The sequence below is a fragment of the Paralichthys olivaceus genome, chromosome 9 (genome assembly GCF_024713975.1).
Source record: "Paralichthys olivaceus isolate ysfri-2021 chromosome 9, ASM2471397v2, whole genome shotgun sequence".
In the NCBI taxonomy this organism is placed as follows: Eukaryota; Metazoa; Chordata; class Actinopteri; order Pleuronectiformes; family Paralichthyidae; genus Paralichthys; species Paralichthys olivaceus.
Genome location: NC_091101.1, coordinates 11,574,001 through 11,591,218, shown reverse-complemented (window position 1 = coordinate 11,591,218; position 17,218 = coordinate 11,574,001). Strand labels below are relative to the sequence as shown.

At 40.7% G+C, this 17,218-nt stretch overlaps 1 protein-coding gene across 1 annotated transcript in view; it reads right to left on the bottom strand.

Annotated features, from left to right (window-relative positions):
• The window catches only part of flt4 (fms related receptor tyrosine kinase 4), a 41,605-nt gene extending 25,121 nt beyond the window's left edge, over positions 1-16,484 (bottom strand). Inside the window, exons 1-2 of the mRNA XM_020079434.2 lie at positions 16,142-16,484; positions 839-935 (exon numbers count right to left, since the gene is read on the bottom strand). Of these exons, the coding sequence (XP_019934993.2) occupies positions 839-935; positions 16,142-16,199 (155 nt within the window). The 5' untranslated portion in view covers positions 16,200-16,484. The remainder of the gene's footprint in view (positions 1-838; positions 936-16,141) is intronic.
• Between the last annotated feature and the right edge of the window lie 734 nt (positions 16,485-17,218).

Here is a 17,218-nt window from a genome sequence, read left to right as displayed (position 1 = left end):
GTTGGCTTTGTTTTAGAACAAAAAATCCCACTGTGTCTTATAGAATATGGTCTTTTTTGTATTGCCTCTGACAATAAATGTCTCTGAGTAAACCTGTTATTATGGGCATAATAAAATTCATGCGACTATTTTCCATCAGAGCACAAAGACAAAATGCAGTCACTGGTGCATGAAGTAGTCAGATCCTTTATGAAGGTAACATCCTTTTAAAATACTCAGTTACAAGTAAAAGTGTTGCATTAAACATGTAACTTAAACATTCAGAAAACCCTTGATATTAATGACACCAGTGACCGTTAAGTGAACCTCTTGTGCTCGGCAGCCATGAGAGAGCAGCTTGGACATCGGCCAAAACAATGTTGTGATGGTCACACTAGTTCTCGGTTTGTTTGTTTGACTGGAAAAAAAAACCTTTTACTGTTATAGTTGCTTGAGGCTAACTATTTCAGATTGGGCTGCAACTAATGATTATTTTCAGTATCAATAAGTCAATCAATCATTTTCCAAATGTGCTTGTTTATTTAAGGCGAGTAAGTGAAACCATGGTAAAATATAATCTATATAACAATGCATCACATTGTAATAGCTTTGTTTATGTAAATAACCAGTGACTATATCTGTCAATAACTTTTTAAATGATAATATTTCTCTCTGAATTGCAGATGAGCATAAGTATCTGGTGAAATGAAATGTGTAGGTGTAATACGTTTATACAAATGTAAGTATCTCAAATTAGTGCTTGATCAAATGTAATAAATCACACACAGCCACTGCAATGTTCTGCATACTATAAATCTGGTTTTATAACATTGTTAATGTGCACACACACATATAGTACCTGCATGTAATAGTCAGCGTTTCGTAGACTGGAATCACTAAGTCGCCTCTGGAGCTGTCAAGGATGGGTGGAGTCATAGAAAAGCCAATCACCAGACCTGAGGGAGTGAACAAGGCAACTGCATTAGATTCATATTACACAGGTCAGTCAGGACCTAGTGGTTTTGACAGAGCTGCTGGTTAGGCTGTCAAATCTCTGCAACACATCAGGAATCTGAAATCCGACACGACAGCGGCTCAGATAGCACGTTGTTCATTACATTTACAAGCTGTGAGGCAAAAAGCCGGTAAAGAGCCCAGTTCCCTGGCGACGAGAACACCCAGACAGAGAAGTCAAGGCCCACGCATTAGGCGATGCTGCTCTGAGCTCTGGAATAGCCACAAAGAACATTCGCCCTTGATTCATAACTAATGCATTCACTTCACTGACTTCTGCTTGGTTACCACGGCCAGTCTTGAATGTCATTACCGTCCCACAGTCCCCTTGGGGTGCCGTTAGACCCCAGTCAGACACACCTACAGTCTATCATATATAAAAGTGTCACTGTGACCTGCACCCCACCTGGATATCATTAGAGATGAAAACACACGCAGCACAGACTCACAGTGGAGTGTTTGTCCTGAAAGTGATCGTGATACGTGTGCAGCAACATTACCACCTGAAAGCCTACATTCAATATTTTTCATACTTCTAATCAATATTCTGTCCTGCACAGAAAGAGAAAGGCAGTGCTAGGGGGCATGTGCAAAAGAGATTTTTTTTTTTCCATTATCCACTCGCGCATCTTCATACATGTGTAATACAGGTCAGACAACAGACATCAGCAGCAAGAGCCAGTTCACGACAGTCAGTCATGACCTTGTGCCAATCAAAACCCAGCGTTCTGGACAGCTGCAACTCTTGTATACAAAGCTCATTCCTCTGACACATCCTGCTGCCCAGGGAGCACAATAGAGCAAGGCTCTTCTTATGTAAATATTTTCTTAATCATGTTTACAGTAAAGGCTGGTCCCAATGGAACCAGACTCATCGGCCTGGGGTTTCCTCCAATACTGCAAACAGACAGAAACTCAAAGTTCAAGAATGTTGTCTTGACTAAAGGGAGGAGACAATATACAGAATGTGATTATGACAAACTTTAACACTGCAAGTCAGATCAAAAAGCTTCTATTTTTATACTGTCCTTCAACCTGGTGTATTTCTACTTAAGTTCTAAATTACCCAGAATGATATTAAACACCGGCCGACCATTTTTACACATGACAATACTCAGACCACTTGTCTGCTGCTCCTGATTTTGAATTAAATTACATTTGTTTACTTTTGATTTCTATAACCAAAAACGTGTTTCAATAAAACTGTGCTATAAATGACTACCTGTGCAGGGGGCCCAGCCCGCCTCTCGCCCATTATCAGCTGGGATTGGCTCCAGCTTCCCCCCGAGACACTTGCAGGACAAGCGGTATAGATAATGGATGGGTGGATGGATGGACTATCAATGAGGAAGAACCAAATTAAGCTTTCAACTTTGAGTACGATTTTACGATCAAATTTCCCTTGTAGTCCCTTCTCCACTGGTCATATTAACAATCATATTAACAATCACTAACATCTGGCTTTTGTCTGCAATTTTAAAAGTCTAGATGTTGATGCTGTGCTTTTTCTGCCCAAGGTTACGAAGCAATTTAAACTTCGAGGTGTTGGTGCCATGATTGTGAATAAGGGTGTTATATATTTCCCTTAATATCATGCAAGATGAGAGAGCTTCTCAGTTTCCACCATGTTTGTGATGTCGAGCACAACTCTCCAAGGCTAACCGCTCTGGCAATAGGAAATAAATCAATCAACATTTTGAGAAATATGCCAAGATGTAGCTGAAAAGATTCATCCCACCGTCAATACTACATTCAAAGTTACAACCAGCAGGTGGTTAGCTAGACAAGCATAAAGACTAGAAACAATGAGAATTGCCTCACCCCCTAACTCTAGACTCATATACACTTTATATCTCATTTGTTTTAACCATATGAAACTGAAGCATTGTGTTATATCCTGGATGAATCATATTTCTTTGGGGCATTATCGACTTTCTGGAGTCACTGCAACATGATTCCACACTTTACTGTTTATGTGAGGATTAAACAGAGAGAGAGAGATAAAATATGTAGAGAGTTTAGATATGACAACATGTGCAAATGGGCATTTTCCCACATTAAAACATTTCAACAGTATATTGTGATATCCCAATCACAACAACTGACTCAGATTCAACCAATCCATGTGAATTCTGTACGACCTTTTTTCTGCGACCAAACGTTGTCCAACCCCTGCAAGTTTTCCTCAGATTTGATCACACATCGTGGTTTCCCACGTTTCACAAATCAAAACACAAGTATGTCCTAAAACTAACTTCCTTGTTTCTTGTTGAAAAGATGAACACATGTGACATGGATGTCTCACATTTACCAACAAAAATGACTGAAAAAGAGTTGCTGTCCTGAGGCCTTGTTGAGGAAACAAAACCATCAAGCATCACTGTTTCTATCTTTGTGCGGTTATTAAAGACATGTAAGGACTATTATCTAAAACCCCATACCACCTACAAAATAACACTTGAGTATAAGTGTGACAGCTAATATTGCCATACTGACACAAAACAAACATATTGAGGATTTGTGGAAGTGGTGGCATTATATGAATCTTTCCCAGCTTGGCTCACAGCAGGTTATTCCTTCCCTAAACCTTCACAGTTCTATAACTCATAACCCCAGAGGAGAAGCAGCTTCCCAGACATATTGTCTCGGCTCAGATGTGACCCTGCCTCCAGCTTCAGTCCCATCACCACCCCGCTGCAACACAACACATCCACTCTTCCTCACACCTGAAATGCTGTGAAGACAAACACAGTGGCCGGCACAGCCTGTCCATCCACCCACCGACCCCAAGAGATATTTTTTGTGTCCGGACAGCTCATAGGTTCACTGTTTTCCTTCACACAGGCAGGAAGCATGAAAGTTCATCTCCTTGCATCCTAGTTGAATCTTTAAGGAGAAGTATAAGCTGCTTTCAAAATACTACAGACATTTCCTTGAAATTTGGAGGAGCTGCATGTGAGAATGCAAATGTCCAAGTCTGGAATTAAAATAAACAAAAATATACAATGTCTCATGAAAAAGAGATGTCATACAGGCTGAAGATGCAGACGAAGATGTCAATTTAGAAAGACAACGAAATTCGAGAGCTTTTGGTCATAAGGGCCAACATCATTGTCGATATGCAACACGAACATGTGATATCCACAGTAGAACATTTTAAATTATGTCCTGCATCCTGCATGCTCTACCCAGACAGAACAGATTTCCCTGTTGTTGTGAACTTCCGTTTCCCGCTGCATTCTTCTTTGTTAATGGCAAACTTCGTAAAATGTCCTGACCCAATATTTTGGACATTTTCTGGATTAAGTTCATGTATGAAAGTGGCTGTACAGGTGAATGCTGGACCTCCTTCACCTTCAAAAGATCAGAAAAAACTTGTTTGTGACAGTTTTGGAATTAAGTGAAAAATAATGTAATCCTGTGTATCAGCATAATATTTTTTAAAGGCAATGTAATTGAGAATTTAGAAAATGTTTGCACCCTCCAGTAATAGCGTAACAACACCTTCACAGATCCTGTATAACTTTCTATATTTTTCTGCACAAATTTGAGAGCTCATGGGAAAGTGAACCAGACTCCATCGCACAGACTGAGAGTGATGAGCTCTGAGCTAAATCCTGACTGCAGCTAAGTCTCAATGATTGATGCTTCTCTCACAATCTGTTGAGAAATTGCACGCTGACAGACAGAAAGCAAATTGTAAACCATTTTTTGAAAATTCACGACTGACTGGCAAACCCTGAGAGACAAGACCTCAACATGTTTGTATTTGGGAGGGAAACCTGCAAGAGAAGCATTTTACCATAAAAAAAGAGGACGATAGCTTTGGCTTTTTGAAATGCAATCAATCCAACGTACAATAGGATCAACTGATATGTCTATCACAGTGCAGCACGGGTGTCAAACTCCAGAGGGCAAAGAAGGCCCTACACCCACACAAAGTCAAACTGAGAAAAACATTTCATAGATCATGCAAACTGATACAGTTCATGACAAATACGCTGGTGTACTCCGAGCTCTGCACTCCTGACACGGTCTATTTGCAGGGTGAGTTTGAGGCTAATGTGCAGCACATTACTTGTCAAGACTTTGGAGTCTCTTATACATCATTTGTCATCCTAAGTAGCGCGCTCGTAACTGCTGAAGGAGGTGCCACAAAGTCATAACTTAATGTGCGCTGGGCTACACATGGCTGCGGGCCAAAACAGCTGCCGACGTATCTGCTGTTTGGACACTAGATTGATGAGAGGTGGGAAGAGGGCACTTCTACGCCTCACATACTGTCGGAGACGCTCAGCCTTGATGCTATGAGTTCTCTCCCTATGTTTCACAATGATCAAAATGCCTGGTGCCAAATGTCAATATCTTCCATATGGATGTGCTACATGATGTATGCGCTGTGTTTCCAATCTGCGAGACACCAGATATGAAGGCATGTCAGCCTGTCAGCTACATAAATGGTTTGAGAAAACATAATCCCATTAGTAACTGTTTGAATTCTGTCAAATATAATTAGAAGCACACGTTGCTGCGATGTGAAGCGAATGCCAAAGAAAACCAAACACATCAATTCATGCAAGTTTGTGGCTGATAACGTATCTTGTCATGATAATAAACACATTTTCCTGCCATGACCTTTCCTGCCGGGCTTAGCGACAGATTGCTGACCGTTATCACTCTATTAGCTCATTTGTCTTATTACCCATTTAATAGTGAAGTAAGAAAAAATGTTGACAGTCTCCATGTATTGTTGGAAGTGTAGTTCCTGAACAGCAGTCTGAGCCTGAGGCCAGTCAGCACAAACAGCGAGGTAGGTGGACAGTGAGAAAGCAGAGCTGCTGTTTTAGAAGAGTGCTCTCTGCACACAGCGCTGCAACAACGACATGTTCCAGTTCAGTTTTAACTACATTTTCTTTCGTTTACTTTATTGATGGTCAGGTTTTAGCTCCTTCACACCAGTTTATATGATTATTCCTGGTAAATTTCCAAGGGAGGCTCTTCTGAAACTAATCTTTCCATTTTTACACACAGCCACTGTTTTCGATTCATATGCGAGAACTGGAAAATCCATCCAATCAATAGTAAACTCTTGAGACACCCTTGAGTTATTTAATTCATCACAGCGGACAGCTTGTCTGCATTCATTTCTGTCAGCGGCAGCCTATGTTACCGTTGCTTGCTAATAAATGGAGATTGACATGAAAAGTGCACAATGCATTAACTCCTTAATAACAATGTAACTGTGACAAAACTAAATAAATCGATTTGATGATTATATATTCTACATTTGCAGACTCTGCTCATTCGAGACTGATTTTCAAACTTAGCAGGGATCAGTGGAGGTCAGTGGAAGCCTTGATGGTTAGAAAGATACATAATAAAAGCTCAAAACACAGCGGCAGCATATTGAAAGTGGCTGGAAGTAATGTAAAGTAAAGAGCTGTTTTCAAACATGAACTCTGGAAAATGTCTGGAACATTGGGTCCAGACTTTTCCCGGAGCTTGTCTTTCACAAATGAAGAACGCAGCGGGAGATTTTCCGAATCATTCTGATGAGGGTGGGTAGCACATGCAGGAGGGCAGGACATGGAAATTCTGCTGCTGAAATTCCATGTGTTTGTCTTTACAGCATATCGACATCGACGTCCTCCCCCTTCATCCAGAGATATTTGTTTTCTTCCAGTCTCGTATCCGTGTTGTGTTCGAAAACAGCGGCAACATGCCCTCTCCATCGTTGTGAATTCTCCGGACATTTTCCAGCTGTATTCTCACATGCGCGCCCTCAGATATTTTCCTTCTGCCTCACACAGGCCCAATGTCCACATAGTTTAAGGCATGTCTAAAAGTAACATGTGTAGCCTAATTTGTTGAAGATTTGATAAATCACTGCCATAGACCATTATTGAAATGTGAAAACGGGGCAGCGAGCCAAAAGAACATTTGAGCTGGGTTCCCTTCTTTTTCCCGTGCATTCCAGCTGCTGGTGCAGAGATAAGCCACAGTGTTTGGATGACAAGCCTCTACCAATGAAAAACCCCCAACATAAAACAAGAGTATTTCCAAAGTTGATCTACCCCTGCTTTTATCGTATGATTACACAGGCACGTTTTCATGTCTATACTCCTTCAGAGACGTAAATGCATCATTTACAGCCCCTGACTAAATATTATTAATCTTGTTGCCAATTTCCTATGTTCCAAGCACTTGAAATGACGATGACTTTCTAAACTTTTCGATCTGGTTCATTGCATTCATAATATCTGACACTCTGATCATTGGGGGTTTTGCAAAAGTAATTAAACTCTGACTGGGACAATTACTGAAGGTTCAACTCTTCATTGGAAGCTATTTGGTTTGGTATTGACTGAGGGAAATTGAACGTGTCCTTGTAAAAAAACATGACTGCTCTTGAGAATTTTTTTTTCTCTGTTGTTGTGAAAACCCATTCTCACTATGGGAGCCGTGTGTGTGTGTACAATGCAATAGGTCCAGCTGGATGTGTCAACCAAACGTGGCGGGTCAAGAGGCCTGAAACAACGTTTCAGAGATTTGTTTTAAACCGGTAATAAAAGAGAGGAAATGATAAATGCTTTAGGTAAAATGTAATTCAGATAAGTAGGAGGCAGTGAAAACAGTTTGGTTTATGTTGTTAACAGACATGCTAACCATGTGATCATATAGAGACGACTACATCCGACACATCTGGGCCTTTCTGTCTGTTCAGTGCTGCGTGCCTCTGTCATGATGGAAGTGCCAGATGTATCTATATATGTGAGCCAAGTGTCAGAAGACAGAGTTTTTCAAGGACAATCTGGTCTTTTCAGTGTCAGGCTGCACTTTCATGTGTTAGCTCCACATACGTGATTGACAAAGAGGAAAGATGTGCCACTGCTTACATGTCAGTAGAAAATGTTTAAACAGCATTCCAGAGGAACACCTTCAGGGTTACGTAGGTTTGAAGGGCCAGAATACAAAAGTGCAGAGGACTGCTGCTGCTGCGGCAGCTCAGAGTTCTCCAACAGTTTAGTGCTGTGAGATATGCTGGAAATGTGATATTGATAACGGTGAAAAATCTAATCCCCCAGCTCCTGCAAAACATATGCAGATGCACAGTAAAGCTGACATAAATCTAGAAAATCATGAGCACACGGAACGCATACGATGTAACTGTAACGTTCGACTGTTCAACTCCAGCCAGAGACCTATTATGCACATCATCCAGTGTCTCATTCTCTGCTGTACCCTATCAACAAAAAAGCAAACCTACAACAGTCATAAAAAGGAAAACTGGAAAACTGTTTTGTTACAAGTGGCAGAAAAAATACACAAATCAAACAAATGTGAAACTCAAATCACTTGTTCCCACATCTGCTGCCCCTACTAATGGCTGGATGTGTTTGTGAACAGCCATACATCTGTCTCATGCTGTAAATGGGAAAACAATGGGGAAAAAAATACAACCGGAAGTAAAAGTAGCTCTACAGCGTTACAGAGCCAATGATAGTTTCTATTTCAATGCATTATGTGCTGGTATTTTTAGGGGTTATGGCAAAATGAAATGTCGAATTGCTCAAGTACGTGAGGACTTGGGACTGCAGTCGTATACACAGAGGATATTTTATCCCTTTAAAATCCACTGCACATGTACACCTTCGTCTTATGCTGAGTTCTCTTCAGGGCTCATATTGGTGGCTGTGTTGCAGTCAGGGAGAACTGAAGCTGGACTTCCGAGCCTATGGAGGACAACTGGATAAATCATATACACACACACACATTGGGGAGAGGCCTAACTTCCATACGGCAGCCTAAGCTAATTAAAATGCAAAGCTTCTCTGACAAGTTGACAGATACAAGTGGAGAGCATCAAAGGTACAGATGAAGACGAGCGTGCTTCTCTCCACGGGTATGACACCGGGCTACATTGAAGCCCGTGTGAAAGGCAGCACAATGTTTTTCATTGCGAGCAAATTTCCTGTTTTCTTTATCAAGTTCACGATTCTCCCACTTCCGTTTTTCATGGACAGTGAAGGAGATGTTGCCGTGAGTGTTTCCTCGCTCCCTCTGTAGTTGTGTCTCTGATCAGTCATGTGACCAGAACAGGAAAAGAGGAACCTTGTGTAAACAAATAAAGCTTTTTCCAGAGCGTCGGTTTGGCAGAAAGGATGCGACATGGGAGTCATTTAAAAAATACAAAAGATTTTCACAGATAGAGGGATTGTAATTAGGCACTTGTGCAGTTGCTGCGTGGTTATATACAGGATACATGAGTGAAACGCCTGAAGGCCATTTGAATGTCGATATATATGCACTTCCCTGACACTCTAAGGTTTAAACAGTCTTGGATGAGACAACAAATGTCATAACTGGAGGTTAACTACACTTTTTACAGAGACAAGCAGCGTTGTGTGGGCGACAATAGAGCTACGCAGTTATTTGAGTGGCACAGTATGTGGCAAAGGGCCAAGGCCGAGACATCTGAAATAGAAACACCCCGTGTCCGGCGAGGGACTGGAGGCCAGGCAGGCCACGCAGCAGACCTGCTCTCTGGATGTGGAGTCAGTCGGCCCCAGGCTATAACATACTCCCTCTCTCTCTATCTGAGAGAAATTAAGTCCACTTCCTCTGTCATCTGGACACAAGGCCAGGCCAAAGCCAGGCGACAGACTGACTGCCAACCTGGCTTTGATTTCATTGTTACCACTGAGGAGGATGACATCCCTGTCCTCTCCGATGGTGGAGGAGTTAGGCCTTTCCAACATCCTGCCAGAGGAGGGGAGCGAAATTAAGGACGTGACAACAAGCCATCTGGGCCAACTTCCTGTGTCCCTGACCAAATCTTCCTGTACCTGCCTCACAGGCACACCGGACAGCTCAAACTCATCCTCTCTGCTGAACCTTTTATTCATTTTTTGCATGTCATCATTTTTATCAGTGAGAAATGGTTTCCCATGCTGAGAAAGAAACCAATAGCATATTGTGGTAAATGCTTTGTCTTGGCTCCTGGCGATGACATTTCTGTTGATAAAAAAAACAATCATCTTTTTGACTACAAGCCACAGATTAATGCGATCCAGGCCTGTTGTGGTGACTTGCACGCACCTAAAACTCATGCTGTGACTGTTCAGAGGCCAAGCTTTAAGGAGCACTTTAACTGCACTTGTTACTTGTTGATTTAGGTAATAAACAAGTGTCTGCTGCTAAGTCAGATGTGCCGTAGTGAGCTAAATCAATGCAGCAGCTGAAAACAAGGTCAAAGTATGGAGTGCCGGGTCAACAATTATGGTGCTGAATAACTAAAGGAGGGAAGCTGGCAATTTCCTCAGGCTTGGCCAATGGTCCCTTTCCCATGAACCTCAAGCGACCTCCAAAGGCAAGGAAAGAGGTGTGAGTGACCAGACAAATGCTATGCAGACTTCCAACACACAGCTCTCTGACACATGATAGCAACAGTGGCTCCTTTGAATCTGATAAGCGCTCTAAATGATGCTTGTTTCTAAGCAACGCAACGTATTTGGTGTGTTGTAATATCCTTGTAATAGGCAAAATGTCCCAGGATCCAGTTTCTGCCCTCAGAACATGTGTGATCAACCATTAAAGGCAATAGATGGCACAATGTAACTTCACTCTATTAGTTAGTTATTAGTTTTGCATTAGTGCATCAAAAGACAAATCCAACTCAAGTTATCCGTGGCTGTGACTGCAAACCCCATATTATTCTGGATTCTCTAATTTGGTGATGCATCTCCTAAACATACCACTTAGTAATAGGTCCAATTAAAGGGGAAACAATGAGATTTCAAGAACAATGTCATAATAGTATAAGAATAAAGTCATAACATTAGTAAAGTTATAATTTTACAAGATTAAAGCTGAAATATAATGAGAACAAAGTCATAATTCTACAATAATTAAGTTTGTAATTTTATGATACAAAGATATCATAAATCATAAATATCAAAGGATCAGCCTGAGTTAAAATTAATGTTATTGTATTGTTAAGTTATTTATCAGTAATAACAAAATACTTTTGCCACATCAGTACAACAATAAATATCAAGACATTGAAAAGATTGTGCAAGAAACTGTGTCTTTTCTGAAAAAGTAACCATACAGTCATGGAGGAAATGTTTGGTGTGTGTGTGTGTGTGTGTTTGTGTGTGTGTGTGTGTGCTATTCAAAAACTGTTTTGTAGAGTTTGGATCCAGAGGGAGTGAAGGTCCATTGAGTACATGGTTTCCTTGGTGTTATGTCACAATATTTTTTTTTGTGAAAATATTTTGACTTTTTCTGTGCTAAATATTATTCATCTGACGTCTTTTTCTTGAGATATATGAATTTTTCTAATTGAATTACAACTTATAATATTATGACTTTCCTCTCAATTACGACTTAACCCTCGTAATCTTACAAAATGATTCTCAAAATCTCATATTTATTCAACATGGCCCTAATACTCGTTGTACAAACAAAAATCCAAATTGTAGCAGCTTGCCAAACGTTAAGCTAAACAGAAACATGTTCAAAGTCCACTGTCAGTCATAACCAAAAAGCAATATAGAACCTATTTCATCTTCCTGCTAAAAGCACTCATGTGCTTAATTATGCTCACTCTTATAACATCATGTGTGGGCTAATATACTCAGAGGCATAGTCCAAGCACTCTGTGAGCATAGCATAACTAAAATGAATTCCTCTGTGCTCTCTGCTACCTATATGAAACTCATAACCTGACAGAAAGGAGGAAAAAATAATAAAATCAATAGGTCAGACCTCCTCGGCATCGTTATTTAGTGTGCAAGAGTGGTTGAAGAATGCAATGAAAAGCTTGGAGCTAAAAGGGAGCCTGCTGTGTCCAACCTTTCATTTCATTTGTCAGGATGCTGAAAGTGACCATGAAGGGAAGATTCTGAATGAGCACCTCAAAACCTCAATTTTTTTGTGTAACTCATTCTTTAACATACTTTGTTGTAAGAAATGATGGTGGTGGAGGCTGTGTCTGATAACTTCTGTAGTTTCCCGAAGCTACCAATCACTAATTTCACAGAATGATTTGGCCTCTGTGAAATGTTGAGCAAGGAGTCTTTGTTTGAGCTCTGTTTTTTCGTTCTTTGCACAAATATTCCAACGCTATGAATACCTCCCATGAGAAACGGTTATAAAATATGTCTTAAGCCCAAAATCTAAGTGATATCTCATCTCTGCCTTCTCTTTAATAACTAAAATAACACACGTCTGCCATCTAATGACAACATGACAACTTGCTCAAACCATTTCTATTCTGTTAGTCTGATTTCTTTATATACACACATGTCCACTTTGAGATGTTTGGGGGCAAACCTGCACAACAATATCAACCAAATGAAACAAGCAGTAGTAGAGTAATGTAAAACATTCAAGTGAATAGCTGCAATGAATAATCCACATAAAGATCTGGACATAGAGAAGAGACAGAGCGCAATGTGGCACTGCAATGTGACTGCAGCAGGTATTCAGTCAGTATTCCATTTAACGCAGGGTCAGACAGTCAACGCTGAAATGTACTGCAGCACTCAGAGGCATGTGAAGGAAGACATTCAGAACTAATGAACCAAACTGTGGCGAGCTGAGTTTTCCCTCAGGATGTGTCTGCTCACTGTACATTGAAAAGGTGCAAAGTTTTTGGCCGCACCAACACAATCATCAACCATATAGTAGATAGTAATAGTTATTAGAAATAGAGTTTTTTTCAGGCAATTATTTCTTGAAGAAATACAGATTTTTGTGAATGGCAATACATCCAGCGGTTATTGAGATTTTCTGTTTTGACCCACATCTTGGACCAACCAACTGACTGTGCCATCCAAAGAGCCATGCTGCAAGAAACTGGGCACAGAAAACATGAAGGGGTCAGAAATCCAGCAACAGCAATACCACAGATGGTTTTCATCAACTTACTAACACCAGCTTAGACATATTTGGCTTCTGCTGCAGATTGCTGGTGTTGAAAGAGCTTATCTCTCAGCTCTAGCCATATTTGGGGTGTTGGGTCTTTAGCACGATGAGAAAGTGAGTGACCAGACATCTGAATGCCCAAAGGGCCTTACTGCGCCATGCCAGTGATGAGTGAGGCACCGGACTCCCTATTTATTTGGACTTTACTGCAGAGAGCTTCCCACACAGAGCAGCGGCAGCAGCATTCCTCTCTCATCCGAGCTGCTCTCCAGCTGATAGAACAAGATACTCAAGGACAGACACCGAGGGTCCGCTCCTCAGAGTCCTGAGGTTGAATCCTGAGATCAGTGCTGAGAATAGGGGGCTATTGTTGGCTAAAACAACTCAACCACTATAAGTGGACGACAAGAATAATACCCAAAGTCAAGAGTCAGATTTCTGGGATGATCTGATCAAGCAGAGGTATGCGTACAGAAAACACTCTGCTAAAAGCAATATCAACAATATGTACCCAAGACCCAGGGTAAGCCAAAGATCATTTGGCTCTAGAGCTCAGCTTTAAACAAAAAAAAGGAAAGATTTGCTGCTTTCATATGTGGCCTCTTTGACTAGGAATGTTAACAGTTAATTACCACGCAACACAAACAAGAGGAGATGAATCAATCAGATTCACAACTCATTTAAGTAGTACCCTCAACCAGAGAAGATGCACCAACGTGTCCTTTTTTAAAATGAGGCAGAGGGTCTGTAGCTGTGTAATAAATGTTTTCTAACCAGCCTAATTCAAACCAGAGACAGAGCGTGACAGGAGGATGGTAGAAAATGGCTCGGGGTGAAATCTCAAAGCCCCCAAAAAATGCAGCTGCTGCGTTTACCCCCCCTCTACCAAGGACAGTGACTTGTGGGCTGGCAGGTCTGCAGTCTTTCCTTCAATCCTTCCCGCTGATTATAACGATGGGAAACCAGGGCTCTCATCATGATCGAAATGTCGCACTCCCCGAGCTGAAGACATATCAGGGATTTTAAGATACCATTTGAGGGATAAAGTATTTTGAGGACCAGTGACTGAATGCAGAACACTTCGTTCCGTTGTTTGAATTGACTTCCTCACTTCTTTATATGTGACATGTGATTCATTTATTTCTTATCATAAAAAAATTTCGGTTTTCTATTGACCATGTCTTCCACTAGAGCGACTGTTACAATTGAACATTTGATAAAGATTTATTGATAAATAAAAAGCTAACAGATAACTAATTCAACAAGATACTTTAAAAGTCAGAAGGTAAACAAAAGGTAATTTATAGCTTCTCTACATTTGAGTTGGGTCAGTTCTGGACTTTACACACAAAAGCCCCCCACACACAAACACACACACACACACATGCACACAATCACATGGCCTCTTTCTCTCCCCTATGTGGCACTCACACTGTGAGGGTGTAATTGAAAAAGGTGAGTCTCTGATATGAAAGTATTGTTTTTTCTGCCTCCAGGATATTGTGCCTCTTTAAACTGTTAAGCATCAGCCGAGGAAGGCGGCAGCTCTGTGTGGCTTAATTAACAGGGTTAAAAAAGTAAATCTTTCTGCAGGTAAAACAGGTTTGTGTTGATGACACAACTGTCAGAAAGAGCTACACATTTCCAAGACACACACTGTGGACGAATCAGAAACTCTAGTTTGTGTGTTTTTACTTTGCTTTGGGTTCTGCAAAGGTTTGGATATCGTCTCGAAAGAACACGTAGCGAGGTGAAAAGAGAAGAGAGACCTCAGACCTCCAGCTCTCAAAACTATTAGTCACACGTTAGAAAATCTATATCAACGCAGAGGCTCGATAACGTTTACTGTGACTGAGGTCAGCGATTGGAATGAATTCTGTGAAATGGATTCTGTGATGCTGAAAACAGAGCCACTGTGTATCTGTTCCTCTGAATGTAAAGTGACCCACCCAGCACACAGCTCAGTGATATTTATGAGAGGAGCGAGCCCCAATGCCTCCACCCTGAAGTTATGATTTGAGCAGCCATGTGGTGTCTGCTGCTCTAAAACATATTCCCTGGTCTTTATGAAAACAGCTGTTCAACACAAATCAGTGATGCACAACTTAAACATACACATTCTCAGTACAATCCTCATCCACAGAACCACAATGTATATCGATAAAACACTTATACAGTGTCCAAACACAGTAAGTGTTTGTCATTCTCATAAAGACGAGTTTAAATCCACTGTCTTTAAACTGAAAATATATAATAATTTGACATTTATTGGGATCATTATCGATATAAACTGATATGAACTATCTCTTATTATCTCTGTATCATTTTCCGCCATATTGCCCAGCCCTACATTCAGTCTCTTGGGAAAACTGCAAACTATTCTCAGCCAGATTTCCAAGTAATATAGTGAATTAGAAGGCGCTCTTCCAAGTAAATAATGTAAAACTGCAATTAACACAAAGTGCCTAGAATCATTAAGTCTGTTATTGTAGTTGTAGCTTGTTCCCTGATGTGGGGGCAGATCACATAGAAAATAACCCAGAAATCCTTGCAATAAATTGGTTTATACTGGACACAAGTGATATTCTCCCACTTTTTACCTGCTTTACAGAAATGAAATTATATTGAAGGCCCCACTCTGAGATGTGAAGGACTCTTTCCCCTCTCGGTCCCTATATCTTCCACATGTCCAGTACAAGAGTCAACTCCCACTCTGCCTCTTAAAATCTTGACCTACATAGGCTCACATACACTGAAGTGTAAAACTGTGAATAACTAAACAAAGTTGCTGTTTATTCCTGCTTGAGTTGAGCATCACTAATGATCGGCTGCATCTTTATCAAACACAATATCAGCATGCCTCCCCCTAGTGCCTATCTGCAAGTGGAGTCTTGTAAATTCAGTGGATCTTCAAAAAATGTTTCTTATTTGCAAACATGAGGGATTTGAAGGACTTTTCAATGTGCATCACAAAATAACCTCGAAGTTACACTGAATACAACGTCACGAAAACAAGTCATTAAAAATCTGAAAAGTCTCAAATTCAGGATCCACCCAGCTTCAGTTTAAACCCTCAGCTTAACATGCATAAAACTTTGAGCTCTGTAAAACTAAATACAGCATCAATTATTTACTTGAAGTCAGAGTCAACAGACAGCTCGACCTCCACGTAAAAAAGTAGTGCGCTGGAAACTTTGAGCCTGAGAAGCCTCCTCACCTGAGACAAACGCTAATCCAATCCAAGTCCGACAGAGAAACGTAGAGTCTGTCTTCATCTCCAGATCTCCGGTCCAGAAGAGCAGCAGTCTTCAGTCCTCAGGTTTCTAATGTGAGAGTGAGAACAACGAAGAGAAAAGGAAGAAAGAAATCAAGGCTGTTTCAAGTTTTAACTTCGCTGGAGCGAGAGAGGAGAGGTGGTTTGAATGAATGTGCGCGGATGGGGGGACAAACTCAGGTGGATGTCAGTCAGTGTGTGCGTGTGTGTGTGCGCGTGTGTGTGTGTGTGTGTCAGAGAGGAGGAGGGAGCAGAAACTGAGGAAAAGAGTCAAAACAACTCCTTCTCCCTCCTGCTTGGTTAAAGGATGCATCAGGCTCTCAATGGGATTTACAATGATTTCCCTTTCCTGCGCTCGTGACTGGAGCGCATGCACACGCGTCCATGCAGTTCATAAAACAAGCTGTGTGCGTGGTACGTGCGTGCACGTGTTCCCTCTTTACATAGCTTGGCGCCTTCATACTTCTGATGGTGGTGGAAAATATCTCATTATGAACACAAGGCATTATAGGTTGTATGGTTTTTGACACATATATATTTTTATGATCATAGAAAATATAACAATCAATACAGATAGATAGATAGATAGATAGATAGATAGATAGATAGATAGATAGATAGCCATTCAAATATTGCAATATGATGTTTCCAACATGATATGGAGCATAAGCGAGACTGGGAAAGCATTTTATATCTGTATATTATATATATGCTAATATATCATCTGAATAATAGGGGGCATCAATTGAGATTTGTGACATCTTCTGTGTTTAATACCTTCAATAAGCATATTATACATTTTGTATGATTATAAAGGACACACGGTCACACGGTTCAGCTTCAATGATGAAAGAATTTATAATGCTCAGAAAGAGAAGCAGAATTTCTTTAGTACAAATCATTTGATATTGAGTTTATTCTCATATTTTGTGAGTGTTTAAATGCCTCCTGGAAGAAGACAGAAGATACACACACATCCAAACTTGATAAACACTTAGTGCTGAACAGAAGTGATGAAAA